The following is a 19,675-nucleotide window of genomic DNA, read 5'->3' as shown; positions in this document are numbered from 1 at the left end:
AAAAAAAAAAAAAAAAAAAAAAGGATGTTAAGGGAGTTAGAAGCAATTATATATAATCATAGATTGCATATAGGTAGGTTGAAGGGAGAACCCTGGAGTGGTCAAGGTTCTATGTTGGGACACTGTGTGGATGGAAGTGCCATTCACTGAGCTAGGGAACATAGTGGGAGATGATTGGGTGAGCAGGGGAGGAAAGGAGAGGGACAGGGAAGATTTGGACATGTTGAACGTGAGGTACTAATATAAGGTATATGTGAAATTTGCCAGAGAAGAATAACTGTAAGGTTGATAGCTGGGTGTGGTGGCACACGCCTGCAATCCCAGCTACTCTGGAGGCTGAGGCACGAGAATCACTTGAACCCAGGGGGCAGAGGCTGCAGTGAGCTGAGATCGTGCCACTGCACCCCAGCCTGGGTAACAGAGCAAGACTGTCTCAAAAACAACAACAACAACAAAAACCTGTGAAGTTGAAATGGGGCATCATCTGCAGGAAGTACCTAGGAGCACTTATTATAGTAAGTGCTCAGTAAATGATAGCTCTTATTGTTACATCATAATCATTATCATTACTATTTCTATTTTGATTATTAATGCTATCTTTAGAATATTCCAACGAGAAGGTAATTTTTCATTCCCTAAGAGAATGGCCCAGCATTCTGACCCCTCTCTTTTTAGTCTGACTCTGTCACTGATGGAAAAGGAACAGAGACTCCTTGTTTTACAAGAAGCTGACTCTATTCGACAACAAGAGCTGAGCGCCCTGCGCCAGGACATGCAGGAGGCCCAGGGAGAACAGAAAGAGCTCAGTGCCCAGGTACTTCCCACTCTGGTTATGAGCCCTGCATCCCTGGCAGAAGCCTGATCCTGAAGCGGTGAATTGATTGCTCTGAGTCCTCTCATGGAGAGGACCCATCTATTTTTCCTGATTACAGGATAGGCTGGTGCCTTAGCACCCCTACAGGAGGGGGAAGCCAGGACTAGAGAAGGCGGGGGCTTGGGAACCTGACCCAGAGATGGGCATGGCTCCTGTGGGAAACCTGACAGCCCAGAGCAAAGTGCACACAAGGGTGGAGCCCACACAGGCCTGGTTCCAGCACAGCCACTTCCAACTGTGCTGGGTCTGGTTGGCAAGATGTAGCAGGGAGAATGAGCAACCAGAAATACTCCAGATCAGGCAGGCAGCAGCAAGACTTCCAGGGACTCAGTCTGCCCACATCAGAACCCCAGATGTTGTATACAGAGGAAGGATGGATCTAGGAGGGAAGGAAGAGCCAAATGGTGGATTGCAGGGGTTAAGGGCACACAGATTTGGCTGTTCAACAGTCTTGAGTTTGAATGTAAGCTGTACCACTTTCTAATTGTGTGAACGTCAGCTTCTTCATCGATAAAACAAGGGTGATAATTCTTGTTCCTAATTCCTATAACCATTATAGGAGTATATAAAGTGTCAGGAACACAATAAGCTTTCAGTGCATGGTAGCTATATTATTGTGACTGGTCTTACTAGGCGCAGCGTCGGGGTTTCATGGCAGAGTTCTGATCATAGCAGGGAGCCAGCAAGCCAGGGAACCAGGGCTGAAACCCATTAGCATAGCAGCTTGGGCCCAGGTGTTCAGTAGTCGGCAGGCAGCCAGGTGTTAGATCTAGGGTAACACTCATTTCAGAGCCCCTCTACCTACCTGAGAGCTGAGCTGAAATCCTCCCAGCCCTGATCAGAGTTTGTAAAAGGATTGAGTGGGATCTGGCCTGGGAAGGCCTGAGGAGAGGATATCCACTTCCTGCTTATAGTATGTACAATTCCTCCTTGGCAGATGGAATTACTAAGGCAAGAGGTGAAGGAAAAGGAGGCTGACTTTCTGGCCCGAGAAACACAGCTGCTGGAGGAGCTGGGGGCGTCTCGTATCACGGAGCAGCAGCTGCGAGCTTCCTTGTGGGCCCAGGAAGCCAAGGCAGCCCAACTACAGCTGCGACTGCGCAGCACAGAGAGCCAGCTAGAAGCACTGGCCACAGAGCAGCAGCCCGGGAACCAGGCCCAGGCCCAGCTGGCCAGCCTCTACTCTGTCCTGCAGCAGGCCCTGGGGTCTGTTTGTGAGAGCAGGCCTGAGCTGAGTGGTGGGGGAGACTCTGCTCCTTCCCTCTGGGGCCTTGAGCCAGGTGAGACAGCCACTCCAGAACTAGGTCCTTTGGGCCAAAGCCAGGCCTGGCTCCCAGGGGAAAGGGAGAGGAATGCTATTTGTTAGGCCATATTGCTTCAGGGTTAAGATTACACACTTGGGAATTAATTCTGAGTTTAAGCCCCAGCTCTACTGTTTGCTAGCCATGTGTCCTTGGGCAAGTCACCTATCCTCTCTGAGCGTGATTTTCCTCAACTACAAAATAAGGATGTTAAAAGTACTTACCTTATAATTTCATCAAGGAGTTATGAGGTTGCAGATGTGAATTGCTTACACGGTTCCTGGCACTTATTAAGTGTGTAATAAGCGATAGCTGGTGTTATCTAGCACCCACCATAGTGCCTGGCCCATACTTATGGAGAAAATATGTGATGAGCGAACTGCTGAGAAGGGGTTCTTTGCGGAGAGGAGGGACCAGTGGGAAGGCCAGGGCTGTGTTTGGGGAGGTCTGGCTGTTTCTTTTCATAGTGGCAGCTAGGTGAGGAGGTTTTCCTCTTTTTTTCAGACCAGAATGGAGCTAGGAGCCTCTTTAAGAGAGGGCCCCTGCTGACTGCTCTCTCCGCTGAGGCAGTAGCATCTGCCCTCCACAAGCTTCATCAAGACCTGTGGAAGACTCAACAGACCCGGGTATGTTTCTCTGCTCCCCTTTCCTGAACTCTTTACATCCCTCGAAAAGCATGAGGCAAAGATGTATGAAGCAGTTTGACCTGTTTTATTCCTGAGATCAAGTTGGGATGAGTTTCACCTTTATCACTTACCACCTGGCAACTACAAATGAAGCATTTGGAGTTCCTGGGCCTTGTTTTCCCTTGCAGAGTAGGGCAGATAGTGCCTGCTCAGGGTTTTGAGGATTAGATGAGTGAGGATCTTGAATGAGCCCTGTAAACCAAAAAACCCTGGGTAGGCCAGGCACGGTGGCTCATACCTGTAATCCCAGTGCTTTGGGAGGCTGAGGCATGCGGATCACCTGAGGTCAGGAGTTCGAAATCAGCCTGGCCAACATGCTGAAACCCCATCTCTACTAAAAATACAAAAACTAGCCAGGGGTGGTGATGGGCGCCTGTAATCCCAGCTACTTTGGAGGCTGAGGAGGAGGATCACTTGAACCCGGGAGGTGGAGGTTGCAGTGAGCCAAGATTGTGCCATTGCACTCCAGGCTGGGTAACAAAAGTGAAACTCCATCTCAAAAAAAAAAAAAAACCCTGGGCAGATGTGTGATGTGTGGTATTGTTTTGCATCGTTTTCCACTCAGCCGTGAATATATTCTTGGTACCTAGACTTGCAAGAGAAACCCTAGAAATCGATGACCACTGAGATTTGAGGTTGGCATTTATAGGTGCGTTCAAGGCCTAGGTCTGAAAGATCTCATAAATTCCACCTCACAGTGAACCTATCAATCAATACAAATTGAGTGCGCCATCTATATGTCAGCCACTCTGAGCTGGCGATACAGAAGGGAGAAAGACCTGATCTCTGCCTAAAGAAGGCTTGTGACATGGTGGAGGAACCAAACTGCATTCTACTGGAAAGTAGAACTGAGAGAATTAATTGGATCAGTAACAGATGCAAGTGATGTACTGTTGGAACTAGGAGGAGGAGGCAATTCATCCTGATTTGGGAAGGGTCAGAAGGAAAGAAGAGATGACCTTTGGGCTAAGCTTTGAAGTAGGAGTGTTGAGAGGGAAGGGGTGACCCCTGGGCTAACTTTGAGCAGGAGCTCTGTTTCAAAAGAGATAGACAGGTCAGAAGGGGATTCTCACTCCATCCAAGTGGAGCAGAGCCTGTCATCACTTCAGGGAGCTAAATGCACATGTGTTCAGAGGCAGTAACCCAGCAATCTGGGAGTAGGTCCACAATGGCAGCCCACCACAGAGGCTGAGAATGAGGAGAGAGCTTGAGCCCTGCGTTGCTTTGTGGAAGATGAGGAACTCATGTTTAGCCATGCTCTTCCTTTCCCAGGATGTTCTGAGGGCTCAGGTCCAGAAACTGGAAGAGCGTCTAACTGATGCTGAGGCTGAGAAGAGCCAGGTCCACACAGAGTTGCAGGATCTGCAGAGACAGCTCTCCCAGAATCAGGAAGGTGAGAAGCTCAAGACAGGCAGGGAGATTTAGAGGGAGGAGAAGGGATAGGTGGGGAGCCCAGAAGTGGCAGACACGGGCCTAGCAGCTACTCTGTTTATTTTATTTTATTTTTGAGATGGCATCTCACTCTGTCACCTAGGCTAGAGTGCAGTGTCACTTCTACCTCTGCCTTCCAAGTAGCTAGGATTACAGGCACGCACCACCAAGCCTGGCTAATTTTTTTGTATTTTTAGTAAAGACGGGGTTTCACTATGTTGACCAGGCTGGTCCTGAACTCCTGGCCTCAAGTGATCTGCCTGCCTCGACCTCCCAAGGTGCTGGGATTACAGGCGTGAGCCACCGTGCCCAGCTGCACTCCATTATTTATCCAGAACTGTGAGATGATATCTAGAGGCACTTTCAAAGGGGTGCTGACCCCCTTGAACTATTTTTTCTACTTTGCTTGGCCTTTGAGGCCCATCCTGGAAGAAGAGATTAGGAGGAACAGATTTGGTGAACTGAAAGAAGGAAATGGCTGGGCTCCCATTTTCTGTCTCTAGATTTTTTTTTTTTTTTTTTTTTTTTTTGAGATGGAGTCTTGCTCTGTCACCCAGGCTGGAGTGCAGTGGTATGATCTTGGCTCACTGCAACCTCCGCCTCCCAGGTTCAAGCAATTCTCCTGCCTCAGCCTCCCAAATAGCTGGGATTACAGACATCTGCCACCACGCCCGGCTAATTTATGTATTTTTAGTAGAGACAAGGTTTCATCATATTGGTCAGGCTGGTCTTGAACTCCTGACCTCATGATCCACCCACCTTGGCCTCCCAAAGTGCTGGGGTTATAGGCGTGAGCCACCATGCTTGGCCCTGTCTCTGTAGATTTAAAAATAAAAAAAAAATTAGAGACTCAGGGCCAGGACTATAAGAACATTATAAAACTCTGCATCTTTTGTCATCCATGTTACTTATTTTTATTGTCTTCAACTATGTCCTCCAAGTTAGCCTTTGGTCACTGAGGGATTATGAGCTTATTTGGAAGAAAGCAAGGAGAGGGGATTCAGGGAGGACATATCCATGTGCCAGCCAAGGACTGGAAAGTGTCATGACTCCTTACAAAGGACAGTAGAGGAAGGGTCTTGAAGCTCAAGTTTCTACTGTAAAAGAGAAGAGTTAGCCGGGCGTGGTGGTGGGAGGCTGAGGCAGAAGAATTGCTTGAACCCGGGAGGTGGAGGTTGCAGTGAGCTGAGATTGTGCCACTGCACTCCAGCCTGGGCAACAGAGCAAGACTCCATCTCAAAAAAAGAAAAAAAGAGGACAACTTGGGTCTTGGCCTTTTTTGAGACCGTTTGAGGGTTCCCTGAGAGCCACAAAAATAGTGGGATTCCAACACCTGCTGCAGAAATGGTGGGCAGCCAGCAGAGCCACCCAGGTCTCTAGGAGCTTCTGCACAATTATAGGATTGGGGGCTAGAAGGGACCTCCAGTGTCATCTGGCTCAACCCTGTCTGGAATTGAGGGCCAAGGCTCTCTGTGATGAGGATGAGGACATATTGGGATGATTACCAGGCAATGCTGGGGCTGGCAGCAGCAGGGAGTACTGTCAGGCAAATAGAAGCAGCTGGCGGATGGTTGATGTCTCTAGGACACTGGATAGAATTCTCTTCTTGGCCTTCCTCCCCTTTGAATCTGTTCCCCATCCTCCATCTGCATCTATATCCCTCTTTTCCCCCACCCCAAACATGGGTCTTACTCCACTACCTCTCCTCTCCCCTTCTCAAAGAGAAATCCAAGTGGGAAGGAAAGCAGAACTCCCTGGAATCTGAGCTGATGGAACTACATGAAACTATGGCATCCTTACAGAGTCGCCTGCGGAGAGCAGAGCTACAGCGAATGGAAGCCCAGGTAAAGTGTTACTGGTTTCAGGGAGGGGTTTGCCTCAGGAGTAGTCCCTTGGGCCCACCTTGGCCTGTGGTCATGTGTCCCACTTCCTTCAGCAAGTCTATCAGTTCCTCTGGCTGTCTCCATGTCCCTGGGGGCCATTATTAAGGTTCTAGTTAATCTTCCTTCAATTGCTTTTTCTGAATTTGAGGTTGGTATTTTTGCCCCTTGTCCTGAAGGACCAGAGTCTGCCCTGGGCATAGCAGAGTCCTGGGAGGTGGTAGGGATGCTCTTTTACAGTATTAGATTAAGTGGAATATACTACCACTTTTTTGCCCAAGTCCTTGTCACTGCTAGTGCCACAAAATAAGAAAGAAAAGGGCCAGTGTTGGGGTGACAGTAGCAGGGAAGTGTAGTTTAAAGTGATTTTCATCTTGTCTTCCAGGGTGAGCGAGAGTTACTTCAGGCAGCCAAGGAGAACCTGACAGCCCAGGTGGAACACCTGCAAGCAGCTGTCGCAGAAGCCAGGGCTCAGGCAAGTGCTGCTGGCGTCCTGGAAGAAGACCTGAGAACGGCTCGCTCAGCACTGAAGCTGAAAAATGAGGAGGTGGAGAGTGAGCGTGAGAGAGCCCAGGCTCTGCAAGAGCAGGGTGAGCTGAAGGTGGCCCAAGGAAAGGCTCTGCAAGAGAATTTGGCCCTCCTGACCCAGACCCTAGCTGAGAGAGAAGGGGAGGTGGAGACTCTGCAGGGACAAATCCAGGAACTGGAGAAGCAACGGGAAATGCAGAAGGCTGCTTTGGAATTGCTGTCTCTGGACCTGAAGAAGAGGAACCAAGAGGTAGATCTGCAGCAAGAACAGATTCAGGAGCTAGAGAAGTGTAGGTCTGTTTTAGAGCATCTGCCTATGGCCGTCCAGGAGCGAGAGCAGAAGCTAACTGTGCAGAGGGAGCAGATCAGAGAGCTCGAGAAGGATCGGGAGACTCAGAGGAGTGTCTTGGAGCATCAGCTTCTAGAACTTGAGAAGAAAGACCAAATGATTGAGTCCCAGAGAGGACAGGTTCAGGATCTGAAAAAGCAGTTGGTTACTCTGGAATGCCTGGCCCTGGAACTGGAGGAAAACCATCACAAGATGGAGTGCCAGCAAAAACTGATCAAGGAGCTGGAGGGCCAGAGGGAAACCCAGAGAGTGGCTTTGACCCACCTTACGCTGGACCTAGAAGAAAGGAGCCAAGAGCTGCAGGCACAAAGCAGCCAGATCCATGACCTGGAGAGCCACAGCACCCTTCTGGCAAGAGAGCTGCAGGAGAGGGACCAGGAGGTGAAGTCTCAGCGAGAACAGATCGAGGAGCTGCAGAGGCAGAAAGAGCATCTGACTCAGGATCTCGAGAGAAGAGACCAGGAGCTGATGCTGCAGAAGGAGAGGATTCAGGTTCTCGAGGATCAAAGGACCCGGCAGACCAAGATCCTGGAGGAGGACCTGGAACAGATCAAGCTGTCCTTGAGAGAGCGAGGCCGGGAGCTGGCCACTCAGAGGCAGCTGATGCAGGAACGGGCAGAGGAAGGGAAGGGCCCGAGTAAAGCACAACGCGGGAGCCTAGAGCACATGAAGCTGATCCTGCGTGATAAGGAGAAGGAGGTGGAATGTCAGCAGGAGCATATCCATGAACTCCAGGAGCTCAAGGACCAGCTGGAGCAGCAGCTCCAGGGCCTGCACAGGAAGGTAGGTGAGACCAGCCTCCTCCTGTCCCAGCGAGAGCAGGAGATAGTGGTCTTGCAGCAGCAATTGCAGGAAGCCAGGGAACAAGGGGAGCTGAAGGAGCAGTCACTTCAGAATCAACTGGATGAGGCCCAGAGAGCCCTAGCCCAGAGGGACCAGGAACTGGAGGCTCTGCAGCAAGAACAGCAGCAGGCCCAGGGACAGGAGGAGAGTGTGAAGGAAAAGGCAAACGCCCTCCAGGGAGCTCTGGAGCAAGCCCATATGACACTGAAGGAGCGTCAGGGAGAGCTTCAGGACCACAAGGAACAGGCACGAAGGCTCGAGGAAGAGCTGGCAGTGGAGGGACGGCGGGTCCAGGCCCTGGAGGAGGTGCTTGGAGACCTCAGGGCTGAGTCTCGGGAGCAGGAGAAAGCTCTGTTGGCCCTCCAGCAGCAGTGTGCTGAGCAGGCACAGGAGCACGAGGTGGAGACCAGGGCCTTGCAGGATAGCTGGCTACAGGTCCAGGCAGTGCTAAAGGAACGGGACCAGGAGCTGGAAGCTCTGCGGGCAGAAAGTCAGTCCTCCCGGCATCAGGAGGAGGCTGCCCGGGCCCAAGTTGAGGCTCTGCAGGAGGCCCTTGGCAAGGCTCATGCTGCCCTGCAGAGGAAAGAGCAGCATCTCCTTGAGCAGGCAGAATTGAGCCGCAGTCTGGAGGCCAGCACTGCCACCCTGCAAGCCGCCCTGGATGCCTGCCAGGCACACACTCAGCAGCTGGAAGAGGCCCTGAGGACGCGAGAAGGTGAGATCCAGGACCAGGATCTCCGATACCAGGAGGATGTGCAGCAGCTGCAGCAGGCACTTGCCCAGAGGGATGAAGAGCTGAGATATCAGCAGGAACAGGGGCAGCTGCTAGAGAAGTCTCTGGCCCAGAGGGTCCAAGAGAATATGATTCAAGAGAAGCAGAATCTAGGGCAGGAGAGAGAAGAGGAGGAGATAAGGGGCCTTCATCAAAGTCTAAGGGAGCTACAGTTGACTGTAGCCCAAAAGGAACAGGAGATCCTGGAGCTGAGGGAGACCCAGCAAAGAAACAACCTGGAAACCTCACCCCACAGCCACAGAGCCTCCCCAGTGGAGGAACAATCTCCAAAACTTGATTCTTTAGAGCCCAGGCTGCAGCGGGAGCTGGAGCGGCTACAGGCAGCCCTGAGACAGACAGAAGCCAGGGAGATTGAGTGGAGGGAGAAGGCCCAGGACTTGGCACTGTCCCTAGCGCAGACCAAGGCCAGTGTCAGCAGTCTGCAGGAGGTAGCCATGTTCCTACAAGCCTCTGTCCTGGAGCGGGACTCAGAACAGCAAAGGCTGCAGGTGAGTCACTCCACAGGGAGTAAGGGCCAGGGGACACACCCCTATCTGGCTGAGCTCAGGGACTGCCCACCACCCTGGGCCCTGTGGCACCCCAGGGGTATGAGAAATCTGAGATCATGAGCACCTCAACGTTGGTAGGATTCAGGCTACTGTGCTAGTCAGGGAAGATACAAAGAGGATAAGACACCAGAGTCTCTGCCCTCAGAGTTCGCAATCTAGCGGGTAAACAGTGATAATGCAGTGTGGTTGGTGCCTCTCAGAGGTTTAGTATGCCCCAGGCATGCTGGAGGGATACCCACCCTTTCCTGGGAGTGGGTCCTGAAAGCCTTTCTGGTAACGTGTTTAAGATTGGACCTGGGCCAGGCACGGTGGCTCACGCCTGTAATCCCAGCACTTTGGGAGGCCAAGATGGGCAGATCACTTGAGGTCAGGAGTCCGACACCAGTCTGGCTAACATGGTGAAACCCCGTCTCTACTGAAAATACAAAAATTAGCCAGGCATGCTGGCACATGCCTGTAATCCCAGCTATTTGGGAGGCTGAGGCAGGAGAATTGCTTGAATTCAGGAGGTGGAGGTTGCAGTGAGCTGAGATCGTGCCATTGCACTCCAGCCTGGGCAAAGAAGCGAGATTCCTTCTCAAAAAAAAAAAAAAAAATAGACCTGAAGGGACCAGTAAGGAACTAGCCAAGCACAGGTTGGGGAGGAGCATTCGGGGGAAGAGGAAAAGAGGGCGAGAACAAATGTATCTGTGTAGATGGTTCAGGTTGCATGGGACAGGGAGGATTTGGTAAGAGACTGGGAAGACAGCAGGGGCCACACCTGTCAGGGCTTGCAAGTCATGCTGAGGACCTGGGTGGTGGGAAGCAGATGAAGTGTTTGCGGCAGGGGGGTGATGTGATCAGACATACAGCTCAGAAAGATTGCTCAGGCTGCCGTGTGGAGCAACAGGGGAGACCCACTGGGAGGCTGTATTGGGAAGTCCAGAGGAGAGCTTGTGCCCTAAGATGGAAAGTGTGAATGGAGACATGGGGGTGGGTCTGAGAGGTAGGACTTGATTGGCTAAGAGGTGGGAGGAATAAAGAGAGGGCAGAAAGAAGTCAAAGATCACACTCAGATCCCTGTTCACCAAGATGAAGAGAAGCAGATGTGAGAAAGAGGAGTGGAATGATGAGGTCAGTTTGGAAATGGAGAGAGGAGCCTGTGGGCAGGTTAGTAAAATGATCTGAAGTTGAAGGATGGAGTTGAAGCCAGAGACACTTTGGCTTCAGTTAGAACAGATGGGTTTCATGTAGGTAGAATGTTGAGTGAGAGGAAGTGGGCTTCGGAGAGGACTTCAGGGTGTAATATTTAACCTCAAGGTCAAGCATCGTGTCTTAGTCACCTTTGTACCCACTGTACTGAGGACAAGACCTGCAGAGAACAGGCAAAAAGGAAAGCCAAGTTGGCTGGACAGAGAGAGGCATCATCTCCTATGCCAAGAGACACCTAGTCCAGTTTTCCAGGGAAATAGACTCTACATCCTGGTCCCTTGACTGAGCCCCAGAGAACCCCAGACACACAGTCCCCTAGAGAGTTCTTTCTGGAAACTCACAAAGCTCTGCTCTTGGTAAAGGGCAATATGAGGAGAAGGAGGTCCATCTGTGAACTTTGGAGTCCAGTTCCAGGGTTTGAAATACAGAGTGCGGCTTATCAGCTGTGTGACCCTGGGTGAATGCCTTCACTCTGATCTTTGATTTCTCATTGGTAAAATAGGCATTGGTGGTATGACATGGGATGATATGTATGAATTACTTAGGAAGAAAGCACTAAGTGGAACTCCTTTCCTATGTTCAGGCCCATTCTTACAGGCACAGCAAAAGTAAGCAGTATTCACTCAGTAACATAACTCGGGTCAGAGACACTTCATCCACTGCCCCCTCCAAACAGACAGGGACGCCTGTCAGATGCAGCCCTCCATTGTCATGGGACCATTTTGTAAGCGTTTTACATGCCAGGCACTATTAGTCTCAGTTTCTTCCTGAAACTACCCTGAAAAATAGGAACTCTTTCTACCCTGAAAAATAGGAACTCTTACTATCCTCGTTTTATAGTTGAGGAATGGCATTTCAGAGAGGTTAAGTCTTCTCTGGACTGGTCCAAAGTCATGGCCGGGCACAGTGGCTCACACCTGTAATCCCAACACTCTGGGAGGCTGAGGCAGATGGATAACTTGAGCACAAGAGTTTGAGACCAGCCTGGGCAACATGGCAAAACCCTGTCTCTACTAAAAATACAAAAATTAGCTGGGTGTGTGGTGCATGCCTGTAATCCCAGCTGCTCAGGAGGCTGAGGCAGGAGAATCGCTTGAACCTGGGAGGAGGAGGTTGCAGTGAGCTGAGATCACGCCACTGTACTCCAGCCTTGGCAACAGAGTGAGACTCTGTCTCAAAAAAAATAAACTCATAAATGGCAGGACTGGAATGAGATCTGAGTCATCTGCCTCTAGAGCCCAGACTTTCTATCACCAAGCTCTTCCTCTCTCCCAGGCAATCCACATCCGCATGCATACACTTGTTTTCTCTTGTTCGTCTCTTCTTGACCGTTATCATTTATGAACCACAGGGCGCCTAGAAAGTATCTAGCATGAGGCTTCCCCACTTACCCAAAGGGACTTAACTCAAGGGCTTGATCCATGTGCACATAGTCATTTTATACATGAGGAAATTGGGGTTTGGGGAGAGCTTGTGCTTTGACCAGAGTCATAGAGCCACTGAATGGTGACATGGCACCCAGCACTGTGTGACTCCAGAATCCATGCTCTTCCCACAGCACATCAGTGCCCTGAGTCATTGCTCAGCCCTTAGGAAATGTGAAGTGAACTGGGGACTCTGGTCCTAGCTTCCTTGCTAGCTCACTGCATATCCGTGAGTAGAGGCCCCTCTGCTCCTTTGTTTTACTCATCTGTAAAATGAAGGTTCTGTACTAGAATGACTCAGAGCTTCTAGGAAAAATAAGACAGAAGCCTGAGGAGAACATTGAACTGCTGTTTCTGTGGAGGGTGGGTTGGTCCGGATATGAGGTTGGATATAATTTTGCTCCATACCTCGGTACCCTAGGATGAACTGGAGCTCACCAGACGGGCTCTGGAGGAGCGGCTACACAGCCCAGGTGTGACCAGCACAGCAGAACAGGGGTCCAGAGGGGAGCAGGGCATGCATCTGGGAAAGGTGAGTTGGGGGCTCTGGGGGAATAGATGGCCCGGCAGGGAGCTCCTGTCCAGGGGTTTGTCCCCTTCCCTTGGGAACTGGGTTCCTGAAGCTTAGACCTGCCAGATTGCTCTGTGTATCCTCTGTCTGTTCCCTACCTGTCTTAGGGGCTGCCCAGGTGAGAATCACAGGTCTTTCCCACAGGTCTCAGGAGTAGAGGCTGAGCCTAGTCCTGCTGGAATGGAGGAGAAGCAGTCATGGAGACAAAGGCTTGAACACCTGCAGCAAGCGGTGGCCCAGCTGGAGATTGACAGGAGCAGGCTGCAGCGCCACAATGTCCAGCTGCGGAGCACCCTAGAGCAGGTGACCCCTCTTCTGGTCCAGTGGGCATGCGTCTCCACTTCTTGTGTGGCCCCTAGAGCATAGACTCAGTAAACTACAGCCCAAGAGTTTGGGCAAAATTCAGCCTGCTGCCTGTTTCTGAAAATTAAGTTTGCTTTTTTTTCCCAAGACAGAGTCTTGCTCTGTCTCCTACAGCTAGAGTGGAATGGTGCGATGTCCACTCACTGCAGCCTCCACCTCCCGGGTTCAATCTATCCTCCTGCCTCAGCCTCCTGAGTAGCTGGGATTACAGGCACACACCACCATGCCTGGCAAATTTTTGTCTTTTTAGTAGAGACAGGACTTCACCATGTTGGCCAGGCTGGTCTTGAACTCCTGACCTCGTGATCCACCTGCCTTAGCTTTCCAAAGTGCTGGGATTACAGGCATGAGCCACCATGCCCAGCCTTGAAAATTAAGTTTATTGGAATACAGCCATGCATTGTCTATGGCTGCTTCCCTACTATGCCCCACAAAGCCTACAGTACTTACTGCGGGAGAAGTTTGCTGGTCTTTGCTCCAAAGGCCTGAGAGGCTGGCCCTGCCTCTTCTGCTTCAGGAGCACTTCTTTGCACTGAGGCCTGCCCTAGCTGTGCCTTCCTCAGCTAGGAATTCTCTTCCCATGGTTACTGTCCCCTCATACACCTGCACAGGTACTGGCCACTTCTGGAGAAAGGCAGCTCTGCTCCAGCCACAGAGCCAAGCCAAGCCCTGATTTCTTATTTGCACCTTGGCAGGTGGAGCGAGAACGGAGAAAGCTGAAGAGGGAGGCCATGCGTGCAGCCCAGGCAGGGTCCCTGGAGATCAGCAAGGCCATGGCTTCTTCACCCACACAGCAGGTTTACCCATTTTCCTCAACTGCAGCCTTAGAAAGCCCAACCCCAGCCACCAGAAACTCAGCCCTCCTCATTGCATATCCCAGGCCAACAGCACTTCAGCTAATCCAGAGGGCCCCTCCTGACTGCGTTCTGCCCTGCTCGGCACAGCTCAGTCCATCCCTGCCCTGAGAAGGAGGCCCAACATTGGGGTGGGGGTTGGGGTGGCATCAGGGCTAGTGGCCCTGCCTTCTGAGGGACTCAGATTTGTGCACTCCCAGACCAGTGCCACAGGCTGGCCCAGGAGTGGGGCTCATGGGGCTCTGCTCAGGATCCCTGGTGTATGGGGGTTGTGTGGTACTTGCCAGCTCCTGAGGAGCCTGGGAGCTTGATCACAGCTTGATCTCTTAGACCTTTCTACAGTGTTGAGTTTACAGGCTTAGGGTCCCTGGTCTTTACTGGAGCCAGTGTCCCTTTTTTGGGTAAGAGGCTTGGGGAAGACTCCCCAAACCTGCACTCGTTTAGGTGAGGTATCCCTGCCAACAGACACAGGCTTGCAGCCTGGCAGGGAGGCACTGTTTATGGTGACTGAGCGCTAGCTCTCCATCCCCTGTCCTTTAATGAAAGTTCTCAAGGGCAGTCACCGTGTCTTCGTCTCTACATCCTTAGCTCACAGCCCAGGGCTAGCACAAAGCAGATACATGGTGTACTTCTGTTAAATTAAAACATGCCTCAGAGAAGCAAATGCCATCCAGGCCTTTTGGATGTTTTGCATCAGATCTCCATGGTGTTGCCCATTTTGCTGGTGTGGGGCCTCTCCTTGCCCCAGGGCCTGCTGCCCCATAGAGGTCCAGTCTGAGTTCAGATGCTTCTGGCCCATAGCCCTTGCCCAGGCCCGTAAGTTTGTGATGAGGTTGCAGAAACCCAGAGTGGGAAGGCCTATTCCAACAAGAGTGCCATTTGTCTTCCTTAGGATGGGAGAGGAGGAGAGAAGAACTCCGATGCCAAGTATGTGGCTGCACTGCAGAAAGAGGTATGTTCTGGATTTTCTAAGCCCATATTCCCTCCCTTGCACTCAGGCCCTTTGTGCTCCTCCAGCAGGGAGAGGGGAAGTTCCTGCCTTCAGAGAACTTCAGTCTCCACGGGAGACAAGAATAGTCCCAGTCCCAACCCCATCTCTCATACACCTTGGGTGGGAGTGGGGAAAAAAGCATGATTCTGGCCCCCGACTTCCAGATCCATACTTAGAAAGGATCTGTGTATCTAAGGAAGAGGGCTGAGGAACAGGCAGAAGATTCTAGGAGGACAGGTGGGAGCAAGCAGAGCCATCCTGGCCTCCCTGCCCTCAGAGGTGCCCTCGCAGCTAAGACTGTTGCCAGCGCCTTAAGCAGAGGAGCCAGGCACCAACACAGGCTCCAGGCCACACAGCTCAGCTCGAGCCCCAACTCGCGGAGAAGGGACTTGAAGAGCCTTCCTGCCTCTTAGGCCACACCTGAAAGTCCACTCTCCCTTTCAAGGCCCAGGAGTCATAAGTGTTGCCTTTTTATTTCTGAGCCTATTTCAGAAATTAGTAGTCACTACTGCCAGGGCCTGACTCTGTAGCTAGACCTAAGCTATTACTCTGAATTCTATTAAACTCAGAATGTTTTTCTATTTTATTAAAAAGTCAAAGGCAGGCGCGGTAGCTCACACCTGAAATCCCAGCACTTTCGGAGGCCAAGGCGGGCAGATCACCTGAGGTCAGGAGTTTGAAACCAGCCTGGCCAACATGGTGAAATGCTGTCTGTACTAAAAATACAAAAATTAGCTGGGCCTGGCAGTGTGCACCTGTAATCCTAGCTACTCAGGAGGCTGACACACGAGAATCACTTGAACCTAGCAGGGTGGAGGTTACAGTAAGCCGAGATTGCATCACTGCACTCTAGCCTGGGCAACAGAGGGAGACTCCATCTCAAAAAAAAAAGGTCAGATAGTGGTTATACATGAGTATATATTGTTATCAGCCTCATCAAAATGTACATTTTAAATCTGGGCATTTTTCACATGTAAATTATCTTTCAGTGAAGTTGATTAATAGCTTTGTTGTTTTCAAGCTCCCTATTTGAGTCACATGTGCAGCCAGAATTGAGAATCACTGGATTCTAGAATTCCTAAGGGCCCTTCCCCTAAACTCTCTAAAGCCTGTTTCTGAGATTCGTGTATGTAGTAGAGTTGATTCAGATGCTCAGCCAACGAGCGTCACAGGAACACAGAGCAGGTAGAGCTGGGACTTCAGGGCCCTCAACTGCTCTCCCTCTTTTTTATCCTGTCCACCAGGTGGCCCTGCTGCAAGCTCAGCTGACTTTGGAGCGGAAGCAGAAGCAGGACTACATCGCCCGCTCAGTACAGACCAGCCGTGAGCTAGCAGGCCTGCACCACAGCCTCTCACACTCACTTCTCGCTGTGGCCCAGGCCCCTGAGGCCACTGTTCTGGAGGCAGAGACCCGCAGGCTGGATGAGTCCCTGACTCAAAGTCTGACATCCCCAGGGCCAGTCCTGCTATACCCCAGCCCCAGCACTACCCAAGCCACTTCCAGGTAGCAGCCGCAGCCAGGAGCACACAGACAGAAGACTGTACCGTGGGTCACGGCCCCTCTGCACACCTACAGGCTTGCCAAAGAAAAAGCCTGGCTCTGTTAGGCACCCAGGAGCCCCAGGTCAGCAGGTGTTCCCAGGAAGAGGAAGTAAATCTGCAACACTTGGGAGGGCCCCAACTCACCTGGGAATGAGGCAAATTGCATTTGCTTGCTCCCTAATGGAATCACCCAGAGGAGTGCCTTGCCCTGGCTGAGGGACATCTACTGCCTCTCATCTAGAATTTATTTTCCTAGCACTTCACCACCTCCTTCAACTTCCCCTTCAACAATAAACCCTGGGATCTTTGCATTACTTTTCTACTGCTGTCTCCACTTGTGCAGCTGGGCAGCAGCACCACATCAAGGGAGTTTATCAGGGAAGAACTTGCCAAAGATTCCTGTCGAGGTAGCATGCATTTATTGTACACCATGCACTGTGATAGGGAAGGGTTACAGAAAACACACAAGACAAAGCCCCTGTCCACAGAGAGCCTGCAGTCCAGTTGATGAGAACAGGCTAGCACTCATTTATGAGTCAGAGGTAATTCTGTGTACTGACCAGAAGAACTGTAGAAATTCCAGGGGCTGAGGAAAGGAGGCAGGAACTGGCCCTTGAAGGATGGAGTGGAGTCGAAGGTGTTGCCAAGCACACAGTGAGAAGACTGGTCTGACTGTGGCAGGGGGTTGGGGCTAAGCTTGGGTGGGTTAATGGGGTAGATTATGGAGGATTAAAAGAAGTTCTGGGGCCTCAAAAACACTCTGTTGACCTTTAGCTAAAGTCAGAGTCTCTGAGTTCAGAACCTCCACATGGCCTCATTCCTCTTCTACTCTGGGTGAATGTCCTTGATATGTCCCTTCCTGGGTATATCAGCTGGAACTGATCTGGCCCCCTGTAGTCTAGCCATGTGTCAAGCCAATCAGAAGGATGGACTATGGCAGAACTTCTCACCATGGGCTGGTCCTAGTAGAGGCTGGACAGAACCCAGCTCACAGGCTTAAGACCTAGTGCTGGCAACCTCCTCAAAGCCTCAAAATTGTTTTATTTTTTTAAGAGACAGGGTTTTGTCCTGTCTTCCAAACTGGAGTGCAGTGGCACAATCAGTTGTTACTGCAGCCTGAAACTCCTGGGCTCAAGTGATCCTCCCACCTCAACCTCTCAAAATGCTGAGATTATAGGTGTGAGCCACCATGACCAACTGGAACAGTTTTCTTTAAAGAAGCAGGCCATTACCTTCCTCTGGCACTCCCACCATAATCTGGAATTCCTCTTCACTAAGCCTGGGGATGGAACTGAGACCTAGCTAAGAATCTGGGGGGATAAGAATAGCACCCACTCACCCAGACCTCCTAATTTGGGGCTCAGCCCCATTATGTCTCGCACCACACAGAGTAGAAATGGGCCTGTTCACAGGGGCTAGAGTTTTGTTCCAGAAACCCACACGTGCAGCTCAGCAACAGATGCTTAGTGAAAACTTCTGAAACCCCAGAAATGGATCTGGGACCCCAGAAATGCTGTCCTGGTCCCTCCTGCCAGTCAGATTCCCTGTAACTCAAAATCCTTACCTAGCCTTTAGGCCTGGCCTTGCCTTGCCTTTTCTTTTCTTTCTTCCTTCCTTCCTTTTCTTTCTTTTTTTTTTTTTTTGAGACAGTTTTGCTCTTGTTGCGCAGGCTGGAGTGCATTGATATAATCTTGGCTCACTGGTGGCAACCTCCACCTCCTGCCTCAGCCTCCTGAGTAGCTGGGATTACAGATGTGCCACCATGCCCGGCTAATTTTGTATTTTTAGTAGAGACAGGGTTTCTCCATGTTGGTCAGGCTGGTCTTGAACTCCAGACCTCAGATGATCCACCCACCTTGGCCTCCCAAAGTGTTGAGATTACAGGCGTGAGCCACCGTGCCCGGCCCCTTTAGGCCATTTTTATGCTAGGGGTTGTCAGAGACAAACAAGACTTCTCTTGGTTGTTCATTTGTTACGTCCTCCAGCCCTGGTTCTCAGGCTCGGGCTGACAGAGGGTCCCTGTGTTTTACCTTCAAGTTTCTTATCAGCATCATTTTCTGTAGGTCACGAGCCAGGGCCTCAGGCCCCACATACCTTCTGGGCCTCAGAGAGGTTCCAGGAGCTGAAAGACATCTTAGAGGCTGCCAAGCAGGGTCTTTATTCAGGACTAGACTAATCTGTATTTGCTCTTTTTCCATCCAACCTTCAAGAGTGCCCCAGCTCCATTATAGACCTCGGCCTAGGGTCTTCCCCCCACCACATATTCAGAGCAGGGTTGGCCTTCAGTTCAAGTGTAGACCGTGCTCTTGCCCTCATACTCGAGCTTGTGGACGATCTTCCACTCCAGCTTTCTAAAGTATACTTTCCTTGCCCAGTAGCAGGATTGCCTCTGTGGAGTGTTCCACCAATAATGGTGACAACTGCTGTTTTCATCAGCTCCAGACCCAAAGAGACCTGAAGTGGGGAAGAGTGAAGGAAGGAATATGTGTTATCCAGGGGGGACCCAACTTTGCTTAAGGGCATGAGGCCAGAGCCTCCTTTCCTGACCTTGTCACATGTGGCAGGGCATAACCAGAATGGTGAATCCAGCAGATGGGAGGAGTCCCTGGTAGTCCAGCCAGTTCTTGTGGATGTCCTTGAGGAAGGTGTGATTGGTCGCCAGAACATGCAGGGAGTAGAGGTTAGAGCTCAGCCACAGAGGTTATCTTCTTGCAGAAAACTTTCCCCCTTCCTAATCTTCTTGTCTACTTTGATAGAAGCTAGTACTGGCTGGAAAGGCCTGAAAGCAGAAGGGGACAAGAGTCGTTAGAGACTGGGCAATGTTCTTGTTCCCGGGGAGTGCTGGGATCTGGTGGGTGCTGCCCCTGTTCTCTCAAGGATCCCGCGTGCTTTATGTGTTAGAGCAGTGACCATCACCTCCCAACCCAATGACCTTTGCTCCTCTGCTTCCCACATGGGACTGCCAGCACCCTGAAGGCAGAAAAACTGCCTGGCATGAATGTACCCATTAAAGAAGGAGAAGCTAGTGGTGTATGTTGGGATAAGGAGGGTGGGGAGTGTACAGTTACAGGCTGCACAGGGAGGGCAAGATCAATATTGGCACCAAAGTGTCAAAGGCTGTCTGCGCCAGGTCTGGGGCCCCCACTGGTCATACCGCCAGATAAAACCATTGCAATCCACATTAGGTCTGGAGGCTTAGACACCCACAGCATGTGGGTGTTCTCATGCAGGCCATGAGTATTTGGGGTGCTTTAAATGCAGGGGGGTTCTGTTCACATTATTCTCAAAGCCCAGAATAGTCCCTGTTTCATTCTGCAGAGATAGGAAGGCACTGGGGCTCACAGAGTGGTGGTGCTTCCCACCCTCACCCTCCTGCCCCCACCTGAGCACAGTGTGGCGTTCAGTGATGGTTATCCTATGTTCCAAATATGCATGACCCAGGACTGGCACAGTCAGAGCTCGGGGTCTAGCTGTGATGTGGGGATCGGTCGGAGTAGCTTCTTGAC

General features: G+C 51.2%; 1 protein-coding gene across 1 annotated transcript in view; it reads left to right on the top strand.

The window, feature by feature from the left end:
* The window catches only part of CEP250 (centrosomal protein 250kDa), a 60,101-nt gene extending 43,619 nt beyond the window's left edge, over nt 1–16,482 (top strand). Inside the window, exons 25-35 of the mRNA XM_011929157.1 lie at nt 676–814; nt 1,812–2,154; nt 2,680–2,801; nt 4,134–4,254; nt 6,015–6,136; nt 6,558–9,173; nt 12,270–12,380; nt 12,564–12,722; nt 13,478–13,579; nt 14,529–14,588; nt 15,872–16,482. Of these exons, the coding sequence (XP_011784547.1) occupies nt 676–814; nt 1,812–2,154; nt 2,680–2,801; nt 4,134–4,254; nt 6,015–6,136; nt 6,558–9,173; nt 12,270–12,380; nt 12,564–12,722; nt 13,478–13,579; nt 14,529–14,588; nt 15,872–16,135 (4,159 nt within the window). The 3' untranslated portion in view covers nt 16,136–16,482. The remainder of the gene's footprint in view (nt 1–675; nt 815–1,811; nt 2,155–2,679; nt 2,802–4,133; nt 4,255–6,014; nt 6,137–6,557; nt 9,174–12,269; nt 12,381–12,563; nt 12,723–13,477; nt 13,580–14,528; nt 14,589–15,871) is intronic.
* Nucleotides 16,483–19,675: the final 3,193 nt, after the last annotated feature.

The sequence above is a fragment of the Colobus angolensis genome, unplaced genomic scaffold (genome assembly GCF_000951035.1).
Source record: "Colobus angolensis palliatus isolate OR3802 unplaced genomic scaffold, Cang.pa_1.0 Scaffold8, whole genome shotgun sequence".
In the NCBI taxonomy this organism is placed as follows: Eukaryota; Metazoa; Chordata; class Mammalia; order Primates; family Cercopithecidae; genus Colobus; species Colobus angolensis.
This window is presented reverse-complemented; position numbering and strand designations above follow the sequence as displayed.